The sequence below is a fragment of the Melanotaenia boesemani genome, chromosome 1 (assembly GCF_017639745.1).
Source record: "Melanotaenia boesemani isolate fMelBoe1 chromosome 1, fMelBoe1.pri, whole genome shotgun sequence".
Taxonomy (NCBI): Eukaryota; Metazoa; Chordata; class Actinopteri; order Atheriniformes; family Melanotaeniidae; genus Melanotaenia; species Melanotaenia boesemani.
In genome coordinates, this window is record NC_055682.1 from 33,791,306 (window position 1) to 33,817,377 (window position 26,072).

Genomic DNA, 26,072 nt, shown 5'->3' on the forward strand with positions numbered 1-26,072 from the left:
TTTTCTCCTTCCATGACTGCATTGTCATTTCTTGTCTTTACAGAACAATAGATGTATTAAAAAACGTCACCGCGAAGCCCCACTGCAGCCTAGCTTAGTCCTTCCAGCTGCAGGCTGATAGTTGAGGGCAAATAAAAAAAGTTGTGGGCTGTCAGTATTGTTCCAAAAGAATCCAGAGTGATGGGAAACTATTCTGAAACACAAAAGCCTCAGTCCTGTGTCCACTGACCTGTTGTAGCACTTTTCTACATCTCACTATGTGCTGTGTCACTTTAATCCAAACACACTGCTGCGCTGTCCCAGTTTAATGGTAAAGGAATGAACAAATGTTCTGTTTGAAGTTGTCAAGTATCATCCACAATAATGCCTTCTCACTGAGAGACTAATGAGGTCAAATTCTCTCATTCCTTTATACCGAAACATTAAACTGTGAGGAAAAACAGCTCTTTAGCAAATGGACTGAGACACAGCTTAAAGTGGAAATGGACCTCTTTTATGTCTTTGTTAGCACTCTATGTATTTGTTGCAGAATAATTTTCACTTAACTGAAAATGAGGATGCCACGAGCTGAAAGACGACTACCACTTAGTGAGCGTCCCTGTTGCCGGGTGTCGCTGTACAACCTGCAGCTTTCTCTTTATGTGCTGTTAATTACATTTTGCTCATGAAGAGTGAAGTCACTCGCAGCCTTGTTGGTGACCTCAGCCACCAGGCCTCAGAGTGAAAGCAATCCACCCAGGATTACGCAAGCAGATCTGCTTTACAGGGAGGTGTAACCCTTTTACAGCATTATCTCTATGAGGAAAAACACTGCACATACTTTAAACTTTCAACCCTTAAAGCAAAGGAGGTGGGCAAGTTTTCCTTGTATGTTTATCAACTAGGAGTGGCCTTTTAAGTACGGTATCACAGGATGTCTTTTACTGCATTTTTGTTAGACTGGTGGCAGGATTCGGATCTTTTTCACCGTGTTTATTTCATGGCAGGGCTGAGACGGATGCAGAGACAGACAAGGAGGCTGAGACAGCCCAGCTGGCCTCTACAGATGCTTGGGTTTCTTGCCACTTCCCCACACTGAACACACACACTCTGACGGTGAAAATCCACCCCGGCTGTGACCCACCAACCATTCAGAAGAGTGTGGAGCATCTGATACATCTAATATGCCATCTTCACGCCAAGGTGAGTCACGCCCCTTGTTGCCCTTTCAGGAAGCTAACTCCTGCTCTGCTGCTCCTGGACATTGTGGAATTGTTTGTCTTTTTACCGTCCTCATTTTTTTTAACCTTAAAGCTTAGTTTGTATAACCATTAGAACACCTTATGCAATCACACAGTTGGCTGTTGATAAGAACAAGTGAGCAGGACTGTTGGTTCTTCTAGAGAAAAGGGTAACATTTATCCTCTTCTCTGTCTGCTCTCTGCAGGGAGTTTCTGTGCTGGAGCTGCAGTTAAATTCTCTTCACACTGCTGCTGAATGTTTTGACGGTGTGGAAACAGACTTAACCTGTCAGGGGCAACTCCAGCCGGAGTCAGAATGCCTGGATGCAGCAGCTGAAGGTAGCGGGAGAGAGAACTGTACACCGGAAAGTGGCAACGCTGTCAACTGTGGACACGATGAGATTGGGAATGTGGATAAAGACTTGAGTTCGCCTTTGAGTGCTCCAACTTCAGAAAAATGCCCTCGGGAGCATGGCCTCGGCCCCCCAGAGGACAGGGTGTGTCTCAGTTCAAACTCTGAGGGAGAGCTCTGCCAGGCGGAGCAGGAGGAGGAGGAGTGGAGAGAGCAGTGTGTTGGTTCCAGTCAGAGTTTGAGTTTGTGTGACGGGAGCGAAGGAGCAAAGGGTGAGGCTGAAAGGGAAAGTGCCACTGTGGGAATCCTACCAGCAGCAAGCTGTGGTAAACAGGCAGAGGAAGCTGATACGGGAAAGGCTGCTGTCCGGGAAGAACTGGGAGAGGAACAGTCTGAGCAGGAAGCAGAGGATAGCACGGCCAGGACGAGGGAGGAGGAGACCGGCTCAAAGTCAACAGATCTAATAGCAGGCGGTAGAGACGCAAACACTTCAGTCATGGGTCAGGTTCCATCTTCAGAGTGCTCCGAGGTTTCAGACGCTTCTGAATCTGAAACGAAGGAGTGTTATCAGCACGAAGAGACTGTCGATGAAGAAGTAACAAAACTCATCCAGGAGCTCTGTGATAGACTCTCTCTAGAAGAAGAGGAGGGAGAGAGGGAAGAGTTAATAGACCCTGTATCAACCCCAAGAGACCTTCCCAACCCATCGCTTGTAGACTGTGGTGGCGTAATCGAGGAGCCTCAATCTGCTGTTCCATGTGTCTTGATAGAAGGCCTCCATCAGGGGGAACCTCCGCCAGACATAAACAGCCAAGAACAAAACCAGGAAACAGCTGGTGGGGATTATGCAGTGCAACAGCAGCAGGGCTTGGCTCCAGAAACCGGTTGTCATTCTGGGAATTGTTCTGGAGCAGTGAGCAGTAAAGAGCTAGACAGTGAAAACGAAGCTGAACCCTCTGGTATCGAAAACCCAGGTTTTCCATTAGGTGAGCCTGAAAACAAAGCTTTTCAGACTGCTGGCAACTACATGCAGGAAACACGGAACAATCTGTTAAACTCCGAGCTATCATCTGAAAACATGCCGACAAAGAGAAAGGCTGACCGTGATTCAGGCACAGCTCACGGCCTCTCCAGCGATGATGAAGACAGTTTCCGATCATTTGGAAGCTCTTCAACTGAAGTATTTCATCCCACTCAGGATTATGGTTCAGTGGAGGATCAGGACTTGCTTCAAATCAATGTAGGAGACCTGTGCTTAGCAGGAAGCAAGACTGAGGACCCAAATTATGTAGAATCAAATGAAAGCAATAAACACTTATTAGGTGTAGACGAGAGGCTTCTCTTGGAGCCTGGTGCTATCGGCAGCCTGGATGGCAGTGAGCCTGAAACACAGCTGTCAGACAACAACCGAGCAGCGGAGACTTTTAATCCAGAGAACAAGGAGAAACTGACCCCAGAGCTATCCAAGGAGGATTTATCGGTGAGCAAGGACACTAAGGTTCATGAAGGAGAAAATGGAGAAACCAACAGCTGTGACCTAAATGTAGGGATTGAGTATTCTTCATCAACGTTGTCTCCTATGGTCCAGTCTGAACCAGATTCATCTGTCAGAGATGAAAGCACAGTCATTCTTCCAGTTGAAAAAGATGATCCACAAACAGGGACCGGTGAGAAATCTGTGGAAGTGGCAGCAGGGGAGTGTGGAAATGTGCAATTTGTGTCTGAGCAACCCAAACAACATGCCTCAGATGAGGCAGCAGATGAGTCGTCTGCTGAGAAACACCTCGCTGTCTCCTCATCAGAGGTTGCAGATTTAAGTTCTTTGGAAGTAGACGCACCTGCTACCAACAGTGAAGCATTCACAGAACCTCCCAGTGAGGATCAGATGGCTGAAACCCCAAAGACTCATGACACCGTTGATGGAGCCTCAGAGAGCAGCAGTGCAACTCAAGGTGGGTAAACACTGATTTATTTCCTTCTCTAGATCAGCTTTATTTCAGGTCCACACACACACTCATGCATCACATGGCAATATGTTTGTCAAAGTCTCATTCCTGAGCAAATAAGCTCAATCGGATTCATTCCTCTTCTGGTGATTGATGGCAAAAGCTCAGCAAAGTAAAATGCCATGTAGCTCACTATAATTGTGCTCAGAGAAGTTCTTAGCTTTTTTGTGACATCCTGTTGATATATTGCTGCTACAAACACATGCTTTGCTCACTCTACATGCTTTTTAGGGCTAATTGTTTAAAATTATTATTATTTTTTTTAAAGAAACAATTTGAAAATAGTTCCAGCTAAGTCTGACATCAGCACAGTAACTTTTACTGCATTATTTATTGCTGAAACAGTTGGATAGATGGAGACATATCATGCGATAGTATCTCTAACACCTAAAATTATGATCAGTTAAACTGTTCCCTTTGTACTCATATGTTCTGTTCATGTTTCTGTTGGATACATCTGTGAGCAGACACTGTCACATTAACAGTACATGTGACCAGGTCTCAGATGCACAGTTAGAAGGCAGGGTTCTGTAAAATAAACACACACAAGCCAGCCCATGTCGTGTGTGGAACAGGAAGTGAGACTTGCAGAGTCCCTTATCTTGAAGCAAACATGCAGCACTCCGCAGGCTGCAATTTTCACTCGTCTGAAATAACTGTACTAGACCCAAGTTAAATGAAGAGAGGTCGAGGGCAAGGTTAGCTCTGTGCGTCACTTAGAGAGCGGTGTGTCATTATGAATCAGAGAATATATTTACGGCACGACAGCAGCCTTGTACCGTGTAATATCATGGGCGGTCACTGATGGGTTTTCTGTTTGTTCCTCAGGCGGTATGTTCAGATACAAATATCTTATCTCAGTCAGGTCTTTTTATATGGAGACTTTCCCTCTTTTTCCAATATTCATCACGACCTGTTGGCTTTTGTATTCAAACCGAGCCAGAAAACTCTTGATCCATGTAATAATTAAATGGAGCCAAAAATATTATAATTATATTTGTGTTTATCATAAGAGAACAATGAATTGTCTTACATCTAAATAACAGCTGTCCTTGTGGGAAATACGCCTTTCTAGAAAGTTTTAATTGTAAATAAACAAACAGGCTCAAGCTGCTACTTTGCTATTGTACACCAACTATAACTCATCAGTGTATGTGCAATGAGGACACGCTAGTCTTATTTATTCACTCTAAACATGTGTTGTGTACTCCTGCATTTTGAAGATTTACTGTTTAACTTATTGTATTGTATTGTGTGTATTTCTCCAGAGTTGGATGTCAACAAGTCTGAAGACACTGTAAGTGAAGCAGGGGAGGAGGAAAGTGGTCCAGCAGAGGGAACAGACTCCTCCACGGTACGATGCAAGCCTTTACTGTACTCGTCAGATGTCGGGCTCGTCTTTGTTGTAGATGTGGCTTTGATAATAACGCTTCTAAGATAAGCCATTGTTTGTCGAAGCTTTGAAACATGCCAAGTAACTTTTTAAAAGGAGGGTTTTCTGAACCAACACTAAGCAAACATGCAGTCAAGGTGAACTCTGGTAGTATTTCATGTTTGGGGCGTATTAATTTTCTTTTGCAAATTGTCAGAATAGTCGGGGCATAAAGGAAAAAAATAGATAGAAAAAAAGAAGGCAAAAGGAAAGGCAGGATTAATGCACCAGCTGGATATTTGCAGAAAGTTTGTCAGGAATGCTGTCTGGAACTTTATTCCCTCTTGAGTAGTAATTTACTTTTTGTTAATGCAGGAATGCAGTAAGTAAAATATCACCTATTAAGGTGTCTTTAAGAAAGACCTCTGCACGGTGTAGGATCTCACTGAAAGATCTGATAACATGTCCCTGGCTCATCCTGTGAAGTTGGTTTTCTCTGTGGGCTCAGCCACACAGCACATGGATGCGATCTTTAGTCGACAAGGCTTGACTCAGAAATGTTGCTGACTGACGGATTCCTCTGCAGCCATAGACTGGAGTGGCTCTGCTTATTCCTGGGTTGTGGTCTGGGTCAGTGGCTTGTTCTGAATGCCAGATGTTTAACTACAGGAGGATAAACAAGGAGCATGCAGGGTAGTAGGGGTGCCAGCAGGGGGAGATGTAGCCTTAGTGGCGTCACTGGAGCTTTTCCTTATGATTGAGTTAATGACCAGCCATGTGATCCTGTCAAGATCAGCAAATCTGAAGTGTTTTGAACAATTGACGGAAAGAATGACCTGCCTGGGCACATCATTAAGCTCCTCTTCAGCATTTTAGTTAACTTAATCAGAGTGGAAGTAATATTTAGATGCAAGGTGTGTAAAGATTCTCTTACACAATCATAATTTAAAGGATTGTAGTGAATGTTGTGATTCACTTTACTACTGAGTGATAAAAATCATTACATCAAGGAGGTTCATGAAAAGTGTATGTACAGTGTGTGTGAAACTTTACATAACAGCATCCCAAAAAGCAGATTGGTTGAGAGAATCTAAATGACAACTGCAGCAACAGCTAGCTGCATGAAAGGAGATGTGAGGTTAATGAAGTAATTAATAATCACCACGAGTGTGTCTGGGTTGTGACTTGATGTAAGCTGTTTTGACAGGAGATAATTTAGCCCTGCTTAAATCAGCATGTGTGCTATGTGTTTGCATGTCATACTTCAGAGTTTGGGTGTTCGTGTTTAGCCATTCTGCACAGCAACACTTTGACCCATTACGCTGGTAGTGCTGCTCAAAATACTTGTTAAAGTGGCAAAATTTTTTTTCACTGTTTTCAGCAGCAGAGACGCCTTCTGCTCAGCTTTCACTAAAAGAGCATAAGAGGAATTTAGATGACATGGATTTATTTTTTTTTCTTCTTTTTAAACAAATGGGATTTAAAACAACTCAAATTGGTTGCGAGTCTGGAAACTTCTGATGGAAGATGCTGTCTGTGAGGTTCCCAACACACACCTCTAGTTGCCCAACTATTCCAGAGATGGTTGGGGGCCATTTTCAGAGCTTCTATAGTGGATCCAGGTTCTAGGCGCTGTGATCAGATGGTGTCTGTTGTGGAAGCTGGAGGTGCTGGTGGACACCAGTGATCAGGGAAGCCACCAAGCTGAAGGAGGAGGCCTTTTGGACTTATTTGTCCCAGGGTCCCAAAGACCCCTTCTGGCACCCTAGGACTTTGTTGTCCCAGGCTTACCTGTTGCATCCTTTGTTGTAAAACCTAAAAGCTAAAAACTGGGCATTGCAGGATTTTGGCAAGGAACCAAACCGTGGAGAAAGAAGAGCTGGAAAACTGTTGAAGGGCAGTTCTAGGCCTCTGTGAATTGCCGACCTATACTGGGGGAAGGAACCCTTAGAGGATCTCCCTAATTCAGCGTGGCGTCTGCAGTTTGGGATTATGCATTTCCAGATTTCTGGACCTTCTTGTTGAATTTGTGTGATCTCCATTTTTAAAAACAACACCCAGTGAATCAAGTTAATGAGAGGCTGATCAAATTCTTTTCTTCATTTGCATCCACAAGCTCATAAAGACACTGCACCATGTTGGACACCATTGTTGTTTTAAAACAGGAAATATGTTCCAGAACTGAAGTGAACCAACAAAATAACTCCGTCCTGTTGAGTTGACCAGCCGATACCACCCCTGCTGCTAGCTTCAGATCAGGAAGAGAAACTGCAAAACGACGCCAAAACGACATGTACCACCTACGCTCGAGTGTGAGAGTACACTCACCAGCATCAGCTGCGCCCTACCGACCTTACGCAGACGCTGCGCGAGTATAAATCCAGTTTTCGGAGTTTAAAGAGTTTAGGGAAGGCACGGCCATTATCTTAGCTGAGGTTATCGTGGTACTTAAAACGCTCTGTAGAGCCAGGGTTTCAGGGCTGGATGAGATCGGCCTGTAATGCTGAAAGCTCTAGATGTGGTGGGGTTGTCTTGGATAACATGCCTCTACAATTTCATCTGGTGGTCTAGGATGGGTCTCTCCTGGGAGGCTGTGTGGGTGCCGTGGGAGTATAGAGTGTAGAAGTTGCAGACTGGTATGCCCAAAGCAAGAGCTAAGTCTGCATCCTTGGCAGAAAGTGGACTCGCTCACAGTTTGTTTGATTCCGCCAAGGCTGCCTACCATCCCTGTTTGGGGTGTTCATGGACAGGATCTCAAATGCAGTCGGGTAGAGAAGGATATCTGGTTTGGAAACCTCAGGTTTGCATCCATCCTTTTTTGGAGATGATGTGGCTCTGTTTGGTTCCCTGGGCCAAGAAGTCACTGGAGAGGTTCACAACTCAGAGTCAAGTAGTTGGGAGGAAAGTCATCTCCTTACAGTGTGAAGTGATGGTTCTCAACTGGAAAGGAGGAAAGAGCTGTTTCGGTGTTGTGAATAAGTCATTAACTCAAGCAGAGGGGTTTTAAGTATATTGGGATCTTGTTCAAAGGTGATGATTAGAAAGAACGAGAGATAGAGAGACAGATTGGGGCTTTGTCAGCAGTGATAAGGGAATAAAATGAAAATTTAAAAGATTTATGCAAAAATAAAAGAAATGTGGAAATATAATAACATAGCATCAAGATCAATCGCTTTTATTTATTTTCACACAAATTTTTTGTTTTTGTTCTTTTCTATATTTTTGTATTTATTTTTAATTCTTAAATTACTTAATTTACTTTTCTTTCATTTTCCATCATTATTAGTCCTCTTGTTCTTTCCGTTTCCTCCTAGTTTTTGGTCTAAGCCAATCAGATTTGAGTGCGAGTTTGCATCTATGAGCTGCACCAGCTGAGGGGATAACTGATCTTCCACTTATTTATTCGTGATTGTACATCAAAATCTTTTATGAACATTTGAAGAATGAAACAAACACCTTACTTGCAGACTCCTCAATCATATCACATCAAAAAGACTTAAAGTGGAGCTGGCAGGTTCATTTCTAGTCATTTAATTCTTAATCTTGGGTGCTTCAAAGTTAGCTTTGCAGCTATCAAAACTTGTAAAAGTTTGTAAATATTTCAGAATGAAGGAAAGCTTTCTCCTGGTGGAAGCATCCTCCTGAGAATAAAAAGGATGTGGGGGAAGTGTTATTAAACTGGTTGAATTCCTTTAGGCTTTCTGGTGAGGGTGGGGGAAAGGATAATGGTGAATCATGAATGTGCACTACTTCAGTCACCGATCAGCATGCTACTGCTAATCCATCTCCATCTCCACTTTATATATATATAGCATTAAAAAAAACTGACTTGACAAATTGCTTTACACTAAAATAAAGAAATAAAGACAAAAAAGTATATAACCAGCCAATAAAACAGTTAAAATAAGTACAAAAAGAAAATCACAAAACCCAACATCTCAGCTAGTGTTAAAAACCAAAGAAAAAAAATGTGTTTTAAGCAATGATTTAAAAAGAGCAAGTGAAGAGGCCGTCTTACATAAAGCGGAAACTCTGACAACCATGACATCCCCTCAGGTCCAGCTGTACATGCTGGGGCCAAAATCAGATCCACAACGATGACGGAGAACAGAAAAATGGCGGACGTCTCTGTTTGGTAAATAAGCTTTTTACCGGCAGTTGTGCAATATTAATGATTATGTTGTTATCAGTTCCTCACAGTATATAGATTTCTCTGTGTGCTCTGGTGTTAATGAAGCAAAAAACATCAGCTGTAAAGATCTAGAAAGATAATTATGCTTAAGTTCAATTTCCACCGGTTCCGGCTGCACCGAGGCCTCCTGAGCTACTCTCTGCCGTTTTAGTCAGTGGTTTGGCTCATACCGGACACGCTGCCGCGCGTCTCTGAAGCATCCCAGATACGTCTCATTGCATATCTCTGCTAACGCCGAACTTGCTGCTAAACCGTTTTTTTCTTTTTCCTTTTTTTTTTCAATCTTAGCTTCTCTCTATTTTTCTGAGGTCCCCTTAGTGCCCCCTGGCAACCCCCACAGTGAAAACCACTGGCCTGAAGTGTTCATCATTTTAGGCCACATTCTTCTTAAATACGGGTGCAAGTTTTTTGTTTACAGTATGTGTATCCCTTCCTAAATACACAGATGCATATTTGGTGAGGGTTGGAAAACATACTCAGAAGTAATGAAAAGATGGAAATAATGATGTGCACAGTAATTGTCCATGCAGTGTTTTTGGGTTTTTGGTTTTATATCCATTCAGTGGACTATTTAAGCCTTGAACTAGGGCTTGGCGCTAGGGCCTATAACTGATATCCCAATATTTTTTTGGCTTCATCCTGATACATGATATACATCCCTCTCCTGTAAAATATTGTGTAAATATTGAATTCAACATTATTATGAATAAAAAGACACTGGTATGATTTAAGTAAACTCAGCAAAATTTATCTTTATTGTGATTTTTCACTTTCTACAAACTTTTTATTTTGAACTGCTCTCAAACATTTAATAAAACAGTGTTTCCCCATATTATTATATTGGGGGGGGGGACCAACCTCCCAACAGCAACTCTCACCAACCCCAGAAGATAAAGTTTTTTATTTTCTATAATTACTCAATATCTGACATATTTTTTCATTCAGTTATTTTACATTAAAATATTATTTTACTATTTATATTATTTTAGGCAAGGCAAGGCAGTTTATTTGTATAGCACATTTCATGTACAGGACAATTCAAAGTGCTTTACATAAAACAATTTTTTTAATTTTGCACTAGATCCCAACAGAAGTAATCTAAGGTCTCTTTTACTCTAGAACAGGTTTACATTTTGCCCTTTTATTATAAAAACTGAACAGCCTGGTTTTATTTAACTTATTTTCATGTTGACATGTAATTACATCACGTCATGTCTGTACATGACGTGCTGCATGCACACACAGGTGAGATACACTCCCACCAGCAGAGAGCGAGCCCATGTTGGAAGTTACATCAACCACCTGTAAAACAAGTTTATATAAGATCAGCTCTTATTTAATAATAAGAGGGGGAGGAGTTTCCTTCTCCAGTGTACTAAGAACTTCATGTCCATCGGGAAATATGCACAGCTGAACAATCAGTCTCCTTGTCATTGTGAAGCGTATTACTAGTTTAAATAGATGTCTCACATTCAGCTTCCATTTCTAAATGCTTGCAAGCTAGCTTGATAGCTAGCTTGCATACTCCGTAACTCCATGCTTCCTTCCTGTCTCTTCTGAAACGATAATGCACCTGTGTGCAGGGGAGTTTTCTGGATGGAGGGTAAGGAGCTGTCTGTCTGCTGTGACTGAGAGGAGCTAAACTATGAAGAAAATCAGATGTAGACGCTTTAAAACGCCGCCCTGTCAGTTTATACTCCATGTCCGTGATATAGACATTTTATATATCGCATGTAAAACTTTTCAAGATACATCGAGTATATCCGATATATCACCCAGCTCTACCTTGAACTATGAAACATTTGGTTCTTTGTAAACTTTAGCTTGTTGTTATGGCTTCTCACCTTTGTGCTGTTTGCTAACTAGCACCAGGCCATGAGGTTAAAGCTGGGTTATCATGTCAGGAGCAACATTCAGGCTGTGGAGAGGAGCTGAGTATCCTTCAGGAGATGCTCAATCTCAGCATGTCTTAGTCCGGAAACTGGATGTGTGATAAAGGTGGTTGTGAGAACAATTTTTTTCTCATATTTGCAGTTGGAGCAATTTTTGTGCTTGTTTGACAAACTGTGACTTGTACAAATCTGCTACCAAAATGAAGAAAATCCAGTTTGTGGTTAATTTGGAGCAGATCAATGCCTTAGTGCTTTTTCTTTTACTGGACTGCTTTGCCTCAGGGGCCCAAACTTGTGAAAATACTGCTTTTGAACTGGGAATCGAAACATACACTTTCTATACACCCATCAGCAATTATGACCACTGACAGGTAAAGCACAAACTTTACGTGTCATCATGTAGCAGCGCAATTTTCTGTTGGGAAAACCTGCATCCTGACATTTACATGGAGGCTGCTTTGCTGATCAATCCTACCCCCCACGTAGCAGGAGACTCCACCAGCAGAGCAACAGTGCTCTTTGCAACAAAAACATCTAAGTGCTGATCATTGTATATCAATTTTTAGATATCTTTCAACCATATTACCCAGACCAGGATATGGGATATGCAGTACTACACTGTGTGGCACATTTCCAGCTGTTTCTGTCCAGAGCTCGCTTCCCACTGCAGCAGCAGAGCTTGTTTCCTCATTTCTGTGGTCACATTCAGATAATTTCACCCAATTAAAACAAATTTTAAATGTATAAGCACATGTTAGGAAACTTGGAGTTATGCAAAAAATAGAGTTTCCAGTTAAACTGATATTTTTAGATGAATGTATATTTTGTTTTGTATCAAAAGACAGTAAGATTGTGGGTGGGCTGTCGGGACTTTATAATTGCACAGGAAAGCACTTAACAATGACAGTCGAATCAGATTAACTGAAGTGATAATGCCCTGTTGTTGTCTGTCATAGAGTAACAATACCGTACTTACTGGCTGGTTCACAGGATGAGAGAGAGGCATTCAAAGCCTCACCGAAAGAGAGAGAGAGGGCGTGAAGGCATGAGTCAGGCTAGTGAAGTTGAGACGACAGAGGACAAGAAGACGAGGGAGGGAAGAAAATAAGGAGGGAGGGAGTAGAGGACTGCCTCTCTGGCCAGATGTGAAGCTTAGCAGACCGCTGTAGCTCTCCTGAACTGTGCTTCAGCAGTGGATTTTTATGTTCTGTTCAGTTTATCTGCCCTGGATGTTTATTAGAAAATGTACGAACGACACAAGCGCAGGTACAGTTTCTGTGCCAAAGGAGAGAGGGCCGTAGACGTGGTTTTGATTAAGGTAGGCAACTTATCCGCCTGTTCAAACAAAGTTGTTTGGTATGATAATACGCCCAGTGCCACAGTAATAACAGTCATCTGAGTGGAAGCTTTGAAAACAGAGTTCTTAAGTGCTACAGAAAGATAAAATATAATGGCAATAGCAATAAAAGAAAGGCTAGAAGAATGAAAGCAAGAGTTAATTCATAAAAATAAACCATAAAAGGGAGGTCAGAGATATTTTCCTAAAATTCAGACAGCTAGACATGATTTGTTGTTTCTCAAAATGATTATTGAATAAGTGTGATCAGGCATCACAGGCCTGATCACACTCTGGAAAGGCTTTTTATTAAAGAAAATATTATTATAGGAATCACGAATTATTTCACTATGCTGTGGAAAAGTTTTCTGCCAGAGTTGTTTCTATGGCTGTCGTTGTGCTGCACCCTGGAGGATGATTGCACGGTTGTTGATAGTGGCCCTCCAGACACAGAGTGCTGATTATTTTGGGGTGGAGTGTGGTTTCTGGATGTACACTGCTGCATGGGTATGCTTTATGTGACTCTATGACAGATGCCTGCTCTCAGTCAACCTTTGTGGAGCAACTGTGTGTAAAACTTAATAAGACAAGAAATGGTTAACAGTATTTTTGGGGTTACTTGGTCAGCGTAGCAGGTCCTTCTCTAACAAACTATACAACTAAAACAGAATAAAAACTCCTGAAAATGTCGTTGTGTAAGTTGTCTTCTCTCAAAGGGCCTGCTTCTGAAGTGTAACGTTTCTGCATCAAAACTATTTAAAGTGAGAGCATGATGGGCTCTTTCTAAATGGAATTTGTATAACACCCCAAAATAGTTTATTTAAAGCTCAAATGTCCTTATCCCTTCTCTACATATAACGCTTTTTATAACAATTTTCCACTGTGGAGTTTTTTCCTGGCTGTGATACAGCGCATATTCCTATTGATTAATATTTGTGTATAATGTAGCTGTTCTATTTATTAAAAGAAATCTTCTGTTCATAAAAGTTAGGCAACCAGCTCCAAACCAAATGTTTACTATACTGTAGTTTCTGTAGTTGGATCACTAGTTATTGACAAACATGCATGTAAAAAAATAATTTGCTATCCCTATAATCTGTAGAATAAGACTAATGCACAAGTAATCGGGCACGTTTAGATTACCAAACTTTTTTATGCTACCTGTAATTTTTTTCTCCTTTTTTAATGTCTTTATTGCATGTACTGAGACTGATTGTAGTTCATAGTTTAGTGATTATAGGGTATAGAGTAAGAGACTGGTCCAGACATACAACAGGTGTGGTGACTGGTTGAATCTTAGAACCTGCAGCTTGGACTGGTAAAAAAAACCAGCTGATGCTCAGTAAATGAGCCAGAATCAAGTTGTAATTCTTGCATTGCATATAGGCAAAAAGAAAAGTCAAATCTGCTGTGTATACGGGCAGTTTGTTTTGTTTTTGTTTTTGTTATGAGGAATCACTGCAGCTCGCAGACACAACAGATCGGTCCCTTCCTGTTAAGAAAACGTGTGCTCTGGTGTAATAAAGACCCTACAAGTGGACTTTATAAACTATAATCATAAGGATTACCCTGTTGGGGCTGCCACGTTGGTTCAGCTGCCTACACAGGCAGGTAAACCAAGAAGTGTGCTTCAACTGTAAAACAATTTTTACAAATCTTATGTTTTATTGCTCTGATTTTCCTGCTTGTGTTCTTTTCCTTTTCACAATCTATTTTTGCTCATTTGTTCTTGAGCTTACTCATCTTGTCTCTTCCGACTTGGTGTTTACAACAATAACAACTATCCACATGGCACAACCTAATGTTAACAGGTAATCTCAAAAGTACCAGAGCCATTATTTCCCTTGGAACTCTGTTAAGCCTCTGGTTCCTGTCGTGGAAATGAGGGGTTCTAAGTATGAGCTTAGTTCTTTAAAAAGCTAAAGTCAGGCAAAATTGTCATTGGGCTGTTACATAAATAGTAAAATAAATGATTGCCTATTTATGTTTTCATGTTTGAGCATTTCAAAATGTGAACAATAAAGGCGATTGGATAAGCCGTCTAAATTCATGCAAAGTTAATGTCTCAAAAGTGAATTATATCCTATTATTTGCCATAATCTAATAATATTCCACCATTAACTAATCTCTAAAGGCTGAAGTGATGATGATCATGCCTGAACTAGAGGATGAACTTCACAGCAGTTGGCATATCTGACATGTTTTCTGTCTGCTGCTTGTATGTAACACCTCTCTTTAGTCTTTTGTCACTTTCTAAACTTGTTCTAATGTCAGCTCCTCTTTACACCAGAGGGCTGAAATAGCAAGAATATGTATGTGTGTGAGAAAGAAAGACAGAGGAGCAGGGAAAGCGAGAGCGAGAGATATGATGTTGTGGGAAAAGGCAGCACCAGGCTAACGGTTTCCTCTTGCCTGGGATGGAAACAGGCATTTGGCCAAATGACTTCATTCCAACCAGCGTTTCACATCCCTGCATCTCTCCTGGCCTGGAGTCATGAAACACATCATCACTCCACTTAGCAACTAGAGTCACTGTGAATAGGCCTTTATACTGTACTAACTATGATAGCAGCACGCTATATAAACTATATGACTTTAAAGTAACTCCCCAATTCTCAATTTCCTTCTTTGGGCACCGTCCTGTCACACTGTTGATTATTTTGTTTGCAAGAGCAGTTGATGCCTCTTCAAGTCACTCCTGCAACCTCTTGGTCCATTTGCTTGTGAATTTAATTTCTTTATAAGATAATATGAGGGAAAAAAATCATTATGTGCAGAGTAATTCAGCAGTCCTAGAGCCAGACGCGCGTTTCCAAGGTTCACCTTAGAATAGCTTCATCCTCTGGTCTGCTGTTGCCAGCAGTGGGGATCAAAGCATGCCTGGCTGGAAACAGTCATTCTGTCAGCCACGGCATCATTTAGTGCTGCAGAACCTCTCTGGCTGCATGCCTGTTTAGAAACAAGGCAGCAGTCCAGGTCCCGCATGAACCACCATACACACACTGACACACACACACTTAACACACCAGCCCGCCTTTTATTTTTAAACCAGATGTGTTTTTACTGGGTACAGTTTAGATTCCCCCGGCACTCCAAATATGCACTAGACTATTCATAAATATAAGCTGCCAGCTATCGGATGGGGTGATTGGCTCCTCGGTGGCTGGCTGGCTGGCTGGCTGGCTGGCTGTTTTGCAGGCCTTATTGGCTGACACTGAGTGGCTTTGGAATAAAACATACTTACCACCTTAACTAAAAATTCTTTCACTCTGCTTTTCTCTTTATCCGTCATGCTTCTAATAACTGTGATCATTTTCGTGCCAGTGCTGCTGACTTTTTGCTTCTGATCTTGCTTCTCGTAATGTTTATGACGAGTAAATGGCAAGGACGATATGTCTGTGGTGCTGCTTGGGTAACTTTGCACTAGGTATCATTGCAATGATTTTGAAGTTTTGAGTCACAAATGTCCAAAGTTTTGTAACCGAAATCTGAGACTTGTTTTTGGTCTGTTCCTGCTTTCTCTTGCAGCACGCTGCCAAAGTGATCTTGCATTTTTAGTACTGTTTCCACACACTGTGTATCAACGTTATAAGTATTTATTTCATACCACAACATGCCAAAATGTTCAGATACTTTTTTCAGATCAAGTTTTTCTGCTCATTAAACGATCAAAACTCATGAAGCAGTAGCCGCTTCCTTTATGTCGGCTGTAATAATGTCTTTGTTTTGTCTCTGAAGTTCTGCCGCCACTCTTCTACTACTACATCTGAAATAAATCCATGTAGCATTTCATAATAATCATCATCACTGGCATCAATTTTTACCCCTTGCTAGAGCCTGTGCATATATTTACAGTATGAGTGTGCATGTGCGTACCTCCGCCCTCTGTGACCGGCTAATCTCTCCTCGTCAGCCTGTTTGTTCTCTCTCAGCGGGCCCTGTTTGATATCTGAACACAGCTGTGTGAGAGGAAGAAGTCTGTGTGCTCTGCATCTGTGCATGTGGGATTTGCTGTGTGCGCGTCAGACTTGATGAGGGAGAAAACAGCAGCATAAGTGTTTGTCACGCGGGTACATGCAAGCAGCTCTGTTGGCTTGCAGAAGTGCCTGAACATGGTGCCAGTTGGTAAGCAGGTCGCCGTTGGTAAATTTGCAGGAATGCAAGCGTGCATAGAAACATTCACACGCTCGCCGCTCCCCTAACCCGCAGCAACACAGCCCAGTGTTTCTCTGGGTCAGTGGGCTAGTCAGTAGTGTACACTGGGAGAGCAGAGGGTTAGTTTCTTAAAAGCCTCTCTGGAGTTGACCTTGTTGGTGCTTTGGGCTCTCTCATCCGGTCTTCTCATCCTCTATTTTTATGCCTTGAAGTATCTGTTGGCTCAATCTCATTTCTCTGTTTTATTTAGTAACTGCTGTGTATTCAGTTTAATTTAGTCCGTCCTGACTTCCTTACCTCTCTTTATTCATAGCGTTCCGTATTTCTATATCACTTGGTCATAAGTCTGTAACTTTGAAACTTCCATGAAAATGGTAGACTTGTATAGTTACAGACTTGTAACGTGAAACAACCATATGTCGAATATAAAAGAAATATTTCATCTTAGATAAGAGGTTTCGAAGTCTATTTTATTAACAAGCTATAAACTGCAACAACAAACGGTGCGATTTCATGAGTCTTTGTCGAATGATTGTGTCTTAAATCTCCTGTTTCAGCTTTTCAAATGTTAAAATCTGCCTCTTTTTATTGCTTTGATTTATCTGAAAACACATTACGTTTAGGATCTCTGAGCTAAGGGAGTCACATCCTCATAATGGTGACAGTGCTCTGATTTGAACTTGTTCAGCTGTAAGTACTGACCTTAGAGTTTCATGTAGCTGGAATTTCTTTCCTTTAGTAAGGACAAGAACCAGGCTGAGAAACTGAGTGAAAAAGCAGCCAATGTCAAAAGACAGTGTTTAAAAGCCTTTCAGAAAACCTGGAGAACTATTGCTTTAGACTTTTTGAAGACTACTGTATATCTTTATATTTAATGCACAAACATAAAGTGTCGATCTTTACACATGTTAATTAAAGTGCTGCAAAATTGACCTGACTTTCTTTAGGTTTCTTGCATCATTGATTTAGAGCATTGATCTTCAGCCACATTAACGAGACAAACACAACAGCAGAGCCACTTTTACCACAAACACAAAAAGCCAACCGACATATTAAATATATAATTTGTCTTGAACTATTTATGTGTTAATCGTGTCGTTTTTTCTTTATTCCTGTATAACTCTCACTGTCTGCCCATCGTCTTCACCTCTGCTTTTGGTCACGGAAGGCTAATCATCATTTTTCTTTGTTGTTGCAGCTGTTGTGCTTTTCCATCTGATTTTTCTGCTTTGCTTAATTAAAAAAACAGTCTATTTTAGGATCATATCCTAAATAGTCAAGATGGCGTCAGATGCTGTAGTGTCAAAGTGTCTGCTTTCCATCTTTAACAATAAACAATCTTTATGCAAAGGTCTGAGTATTGCAAGAAAAGGTTGCATGCGTCAGTTGCGGTGTGCTGTATGAAATGTCACGATTGCATTATATTAAATAACATCTGTATTTTAACTGTACCAGCATTCTAAAGTATTATACTCATGTCAAAAAGCCCAATTGGTGCAGTGCTCCTTAAAAAAATCTTCCAACTTTGACATTTTTAAATATTTAAAATATTTATTTCCTGCATTTTCATGAAATCATCAGCTACTATACGAGCCACAAGAACCATCTCAGTTAAACTCCTCACAGTTCACACTGCGTCACAGAAACAAGGTTCATTGTGTTCGTGGATCAGAGGTTTAGTTCAGTATGTTGAGTCCATCCCGTGGTAGGGATGACAGCGTTCAGACCTTCATCTTTGTTCCATCAGGATCTCCTGCAGAAGGGAAGCTGTGCTTCTCAGTTATATATCTGTTGCAGGTATCTTTATAGAGGCTTGGCTTACATAGCCAAGTTTAAAGGGTAATGTTAATTTGTTGATCTAAGCCAGGTTTAACCTGAGCTCAGTGGAGGTGGAAGTTTAATAGGAAGAATTAAGAAGGGGGGAAATTATCTAAAAAGAGGCCGGAACAAAGTGCTAACAGAGGCCGGATCATAAGCATTGTGAATGAGGGACTATCTTTACTCAGATATTACACTTTTGTGAACTAGTAATGCTTTTGTAATGTAGGTTTCTGCTCAAGAATCTGTGGCAAAATGTCTTTAATAGACTAATAATCTGCTATGAAGTGCAGGAGGTTAATATGACGGGCTCATTCAAAGCCAGAGCTCATCATCTTTATCTACATGCCATTTATGGAGTTTATTAAAACAGTGAGCTCCTCCAAGGCTGTGTGAGCTTCACTTTCAGAACTGTCTTTCAAATTTGCACAGCTTTGGCCAAACCGTTGAAGCTTTTGTGTTGCCTCTGAAGGGGTGGGTAGGTGGGTGGGGGGTGCGCCTGTGGCTCCTACAGCTAAAAACCAGCCCACTCTGTAAAACACACACACAGCTGCTGTATAGACATTCAAACCGCAGAGGAAGCAAGGCACACAGTGTTGTGTGTTCACAACCAACCACAGATCTTTGACAAGCAGTGCGCGTGTGTGTGTCACTGTGTTTGAGTTGGTGTCAGTGTGACAGTTGAATGCTGAAGGCAGAGAGCAGACCAAAGTTAAATCTTTCCAAGCAGTTCCTCTGTGGGCAACATGGAGCCTGATTGTAGCTATGAAATCCTGCCAATACACTTAATACAGGCATTATAAAGGGTGTCTTTTCGTGCCTCCCATTCTGTGTAGAGAGTAGCACTTCCTAACAGACATTATTTTTTCTTTGCGGGTGACGATCACATGTTAGTGAGGCTGATTCAGTGTCTTCCTGTTTCTCTGCAGATCCACCGAGACAGAGAGGCGTCGCTCCATCAGCCCTGCAACACTCAACACTCAGGTAAGAGTTACTGGCCGCCACTGCTTCCTAACCTCTCTAATTCACTTGGAATACTGTTCTTTTCTTGGTTTATTTCTCTTATTAATTATTTTATATATTTGAATATTTCTAAAAACTGTACATCAGTTACTTCCTATCAAATGTGTTGCACTGGGTCATTTCTGCATCAGTGTGTGATCTGAAACATGTTGATGGGATGTGAAAACAAAGTGATGTTTGGCTTTTTTTTTTTTGCCAATTCCGACCTTAAACCAAGCTGCTTACGTTGTTTGAGCTCCTCCATTGGAAGAGCCACTTTTTCTTGTTTGATCCTAACCTGTGAAGGAAACTGAGCTGGCTGTCTTCCAGGTTTTCCACTCAGAAGAGGAAATGCAGTCTATTACACATCATGTACACGGAAACATCAGGCTGTTCTCAGCTGATGTTTATAACTTTCTGGCAAGTTTGATGTGGAAGAATGTCTGATATGCAGCTGAGTTATAATATGGTTGGCTTTCTGAACAGATTTCCAGGCCCACATTGACTACACTCAGATGGTGTTGGGTTTACTTAAACCAGACTTTGAATAATATGGAAGCTGGTATATCAGATTGAGACACTTTGCATGCAGATTTAGTTTTCTATAACTCTGTGGTTAATGATTTGCATGTCTGCAAACTCAAGTTATAGAAAGCTCCAGTAAGGTCTTAGACAACCAAGACAGCTGTCATGTATATCAGCAAATAGCTGAGGTTGTTGCTTTTGACCGTTATTTTGACTGTAAAGAAAAGTTTTAACAAACCGTTTGTGTGGTTACTTGGTGGTGATGTGAGGCATGTTTGAGCCAGCCATTCAGAGCGATCATCTACGAAGTTCCCGCATGCTGTAACAGAGCAGGTTTACTAGAGAACCAGCAGGACTGAAGGGATAAAACTGGGGGTAAAAGATGTGATATTAATTCATCCGTATTTCAACCAGTAGCATGTTCCTCATATTTAAACATGTCGACACCCTGACTCCATTCTTTTTATCTAATCTGTTCAGCCTAGTTTAAATATATTCCTCTGGATTATTTTGATTCTGTTTTTCTTTTTTGTGTGTTATTCAGACATGTCTTTGACTTTGTAAAGCAGGACTTTGAGCTAAATGTTAATGAAAACATAAAAAAGATTTCACAAATGAATATCAAATGAAAAATACTTAATTGATTCCAGAGTGAAATTGCAAATTATGTTTAAGTGCTTCTTTTATTTGTTTTGTTGTTTAAACCACAAGTTTAGTATCATATTGAATCAGCAGATAACAACGCCGATATTAAAAGTGATTCATTCTGATTCATTAGTCAGAAATCGATATCATACATGCTGGTTTAACAGTCACTTTCTATTCATATTAAATTGCAAAAAACAACTAAAATATCAAAACTTAATTTTATTCCTGAGCTCAATCTGAAATTTAAATGAAAAGCAATCTGTTCTTCTAACAATTCAACTAAATTAAATTCAGTTCAGCCTCATTTGTAAAGCGCATATTCACAGCAAAGCTATCTCAAGGCACTTTACAGACATAATCCATGCTAGCCAGTTCATTGTGATCCAATTAAAACAAATCCATATTAATCCAGTTTATAATAACTGTGTTCAAATAAGCCAATTCATAGAGAGAATTGCCTAGCTAAGGACAACACACCATAAAGTGCCACATTCTGTATATTGAGCTTTAAAATGGAAATTTGCAGGAAGTAATGTAAACCCTACTCCTATTTAGAGGTTTAAACATACCTATGGATAACAAAATTGAAGTAAGATATTTTTGTTTTTCAATGTGAAGCAAATGTAAACAATTCCACAATTAAACATGTCTCCCAAATTATTACTGTCTCAATGTTTGATAAAACTTATAAGCAAAAAAATAGTATCTTCGTGGATGAAAATAAATGACTGACAATTGATGAGTCTGAGGATCATGACTGTCCCCTACACAAAATGTCATGGCAATTTATCAAGTTATTTGAGTTTGGTCCACAGTAGTAAATCAACCCCCTCTGTCACACTTTCATCTCGGTTGTCAGTGTAGAAAAGTTTCCATGTGATTGTATTTTAGTCAGTATATCAGTGTTAACTCTAAGAGAAAGATTAATCTGAAAATCTTCAGTGTTGACACATATATGTCAGTTTAGGTGATGGCTACAGCAAGAAAAGAGATAAGAATTCTCTGACCTTCTCAAGATGAGTCTGTCTGCAGAGAAAACCATCTCAGTAGAAAAAAAAAAGATCAGCAGATCGATGAGCCTGAGAACAAACTGGCTTTTATCTGCAGTGGAACACAGAGGAGACATCAGTTTGTACAGTGGAGAAAGAGGAAAAAAGAGGTCCAAATGGATGACATGAAGAAAAACAGAGGAAAGGAAAAGGAACATAAAACTGGGGAGAGAAATACAAAAACAAAACAAAACCAAAAACACGTGTCAAACAGAGGTAGACTGGAAGGGAGGGTGAAGCTGGGATTTCCTTTGTAGCAGCTGGTCGACATCACTTCCTTTCTGGTGGAAATCTCTCCCTCCGTCTCCCTCTGGTTATTTATTTAATGAGGTAAGCAGCAGCAGGTTGCAGCAGGAGCCGTGGCAGGAAACTTATTGAAAGGCTTTTTATCTAATCCACCATTTACCCATTACAACAGACTGGAATACAGTACAGTGGACACCACATCATTCAGGTTATGTCTCAAGTCAGGCTCTGGTTTACTTATATTACTGCCCATTATAGCAGATGTTCTGTCTAGATACACCCATACAACCTGATCCAGCTGTTGTACCATGAAGTTTACTTTTATAATGCCTCCAATAATCAAAGCTTTACTTATGTTTTAGTGTCAGCGTTAATGATGTTGAACTGAACTGCATTATTGGCTTTGTACACAGCTGGAACTAACTCGTCTTTTATTGAGTCACAAGTGCACAGCTCTAACTACATTCGTATAAGACCCAACACGCTGAGAACACACTGAGGTCCAATTACTTCAGCCACATTCAGAGGTGGTCCAGGCTAAGGTCTTTCAGCATTGTGTGTTCATGCTGACAAATCGAGCCACACTAAAAGTGATCCTACCTGTTGTTCTCTACGTAAGGGAGGTATACACTCATGACATTAGAGGCAACAAGATGTAGGAGATTTTATAATTTTCCTACATCTAATTATTTTATAAAAACATAAAAATGACAGGCAACCTGTGTAACGTGGGTCTGCAGTAGTAAAATTACATGATTTTATACAGGATGGTCGAGTGGTTCTTGTGTTATATGGGATGATAAAGGAAGCACTAAAATTCCATTCCTCAATACTTAGAAAATTCAGGGAGCTTTTATGATGGCTGTCACTGAAATAATATATGGTAATTTCTTTATAGTTGGAAACCTTTCTGAGCAGAAAAGACTGTCAATAAACCCCCTATCTGTTTTGCTTTTCTTCTTAATCTTTTTTTACTTACAGCTGTGGCTTGCAGCTTCATGCTGTTTAAATATAGCCAAGCTGTTAGTCTCTGAGAAGAGAAACTAGGAACAAGTTTGTTTTAAGCTTCTCACAACAAGTCACTACGCCTTTTCACTTAGTTTTTCAAGCCTTCACTGCATGTCAAGTACAGAAATGGCATATGGGGGTTAGCCATTGATCATATGATTATTTAGTGATCCACTGCTGGTGTAGCTCTGAGTCAACAAAGGAGGTAGTAAGAAAGAGAAACACATACACAGCAATACCCAGCTCAGCACACACTGATGTGAACCTGAGCCTGGGCTCGTGAGTTAAAGAAGAGTGGAACTATGTGTTTGAGAGGGCGCCGTGTTTGTTGCAGATAACATGTAACTAAGTATTCCTGGTTTTGAGTAATGGGACTTGTTGACCCCTCTGTCCTGTCCTCTCCACTCCCAACCAGTTGAGGCAGGTAACCACCCTTCCTGTGGTTTTCCTTCCTGTTCAAAGGGAGTTTTCCTCTCCACTGTCACCCACCTCTCTGCACAAGCTCAGGATGGGAGAAGAGAGGATTTGTCTCTCAGTTTTCATAGCTAGCCAGTTGTTTTTTTATGAACTAGCTTAAAGGTCCCATATTATGCAAAATTCACTTTTTAATGGTTTTGGAACAGTCATACTGGTCCCCCCGCATGTGTAGGAGACCCGTAAGTGTGAAACTCTTTCAGGCGCTCTCTCTCCCCCCTGCTCCACCTCTAGGGAAGTAAGCGCTGAAATGAGCTTGTTTGAAAGCGTGTACGTTATGACGTCATAAGGGACAATAACCACTCCCCACAGAGCGATGGACCCGTCTACCGGCTCTCAAAGCCCGCCCTCTAAAAATCACCTAGCGCCCAGTGTTTTTCCCTCTTCGGCAACCCTCGTTAGCGGACATGGCTAAGCGACAGAAGCACTGTTCTGTTTGTGGCTGCATAAATGAACACGAAAACGTTTTTTTTACTGCCATCCACTGAACCCACGAGGACTGAGTGGATTAATTTTATTTTTGGAGGAAATGTACCCGGAAAACTTCCAAAGGTTTTGCATGTCTGTGGCCAGCATTTCAAAGAGGACTGTTTCCACAACATGGGGGCATGGAAAGCAGGCTTCGCCAACCGTTTGAAGCTGAAGCCAGGTTCAATACCAACTGTCCGTGACACAGCTGGAGAGGTAAGAGCTGGCAGTTATTTTATCGTTTCGGCCTTATTAGTCTGATAGCTTGAAAATATATTAACCTGTCAATCACCTCATGACGGGCGATGCGATGGGCGGAGCCAACAGCTGAGCTGCTCCACCAGGGTTCCGCCCACCATAAACGGCACATTTCTGAAGCTGCTAAAAAGAGGGAGGTGAAGAGAAGCCGCTGCACTCAAACTGAGGGTCGATTTGTCCATACCATGGCGGAAATATTTCATTTAGATATTAATGAATGGTCTCAGATTGGGAATAAAGTGTATAATATGGGACCTTTAAATGAACAAAGTTATCTATAAATTTAACTGTGAATCATAAAATGGATTTGTGGATTATAATTAGACTACAGTTAATTAAATTTAACTATTTATAAAAGTGTTTTGAGATGATTGTTATGAATAGGTTGCTCCACCACTTTAAAATAAAATATCTTAATAAAATAGTACATCATCACCACGAGGTTATAGCACAGCAGTCAGTTCTTACTTTGATTTACCCATGAAGATACTTGAGCTTCTTAGCAGAACTTATTCTTCCATGGTAGTTTCCAAACATTATCAGTCAAGATCAAATTTAAGATCTTACCTCTGCTTTGCTGGAGATAAGTTCTCCTGTAACACTGTTAACAGTTTCCTGTTAACTCTGGAATCATAAAGATATTGTATAAAGTTGATCTACTTTTTGTTCCTTGTAGCAAACATAACAAATATGGGATTGAACTGCAAATGATTCACAAGTTTGTGCAAAACCTCAGTTTGGTGGCAAAAGGAGACTTTAATTAAACACGCGCTCAAAAACAACAACAACTTCTTCACATGTGCACAGAACATGTTATGTATTTGTGGCTTAGGATGGATCTGGACACACATCCCATGTTATTTCGTTACTGTTCATGCTCTGTTGGAGGACATGAGTTTGGGAGCTAGCCAGACTTCCTGTGGCTTCCTCATCTATACCCAGCCATTCTGCTGCTTTACACTGCTGATTGGGATATTCCATTATAATACATTTATTATGGGTTTAAGCCTCATCCGGTTCCGCTGAGCTTAATTCAGTAATCTTATGTTTACACAAGGGGAAAGATACCAGGTGTGACTAAGGCTCAAGGTAAAAATATTACATTGCAAAAAAGAAAAACCTTTCAATGCTAAAACATGGTTTTGCATTGATCATAGGATTTAAATTACACTTTTGTTTTAGTATCTTCTCTAAACTGCCTGCAGATAGATTTCTATCAGTGAAAAATACAAGGCCATATGTCAGTGGCCTCTCTATCAAATTGCATGCTGCATTTATTAATCTATTTATTCACCAGTCTGCAGCGGCTGGTTAGATTTAGTCAATGTGTGTGTAACCCAGCAAATTGACTGCAGATGGTAGAATGATGGCTGATTATGAAATGATTCAGTTCAGTCTCAGTTGTCACAGCAACGGGATGGAAAAAATAAAAAATAAAAGGAAAACACAAGATGTTGTTGCACACACTTGATGACGTCATCCAGTGAGTTCAGGACTGAGTGGCTTCTCAGCTTCGCAGAAGGACTGACTGGAATGCTAATGTGGGAGAAAATCCACCCAGCTGCTCAGAGGACCTTGTGTAGATTTAACATGAAGTGTAGTTGGATTCACAGGACAGGCGGGTATAGGCTGAAAAGAAAAATAAATAGGGTTTTATCAGTAAGAGCAGATTTTATCTGCAGTTAAAAGCTTAAAGCCTGTTATCTAAACCAACAGTAGAATGTGTAGTGAAAAAGGTTTTGATACCCAACAGATGATTTTTCTTGTCTCTTATTTCTTATGAGGATGGTTGGTCCAGTTTGTTTGGATCGTATCTGCTTTATGTTTTTTTAATTTATTTATTTTTTTGCATTAATCTAACAATATACACTTAAAGCAAGCCAAGTCCTAAACAACAGAACCTTTTTACATATTCTTAGTATTACACATCACTGTAAAGACACACTAATATTAAATGATAGTTCATATATATTGCATATTTATATTCAATGTCAATTTAGCCAACAGCCTCAACCACCCACTGACTCACCAGAGATCTTTCTATCTCTTTG

At 40.7% G+C, this 26,072-nt stretch overlaps 1 protein-coding gene across 8 annotated transcripts in view; it reads left to right on the forward strand.

Annotated features, from left to right (window-relative positions):
- Positions 1–26,072, forward strand: part of LOC121640474 (A-kinase anchor protein 13) — a 126,149-nt gene that overhangs the window by 45,939 nt on the left and 54,138 nt on the right. For all 8 annotated transcript variants that reach the window (XM_041989604.1, XM_041986584.1, XM_041988049.1 and 5 more), the window contains exons 7-10: positions 987–1,182; positions 1,427–3,524; positions 4,847–4,932; positions 19,273–19,327. In XM_041989604.1, the coding sequence (XP_041845538.1) occupies positions 987–1,182; positions 1,427–3,524; positions 4,847–4,932; positions 19,273–19,327 (2,435 nt within the window). The remainder of the gene's footprint in view (positions 1–986; positions 1,183–1,426; positions 3,525–4,846; positions 4,933–19,272; positions 19,328–26,072) is intronic.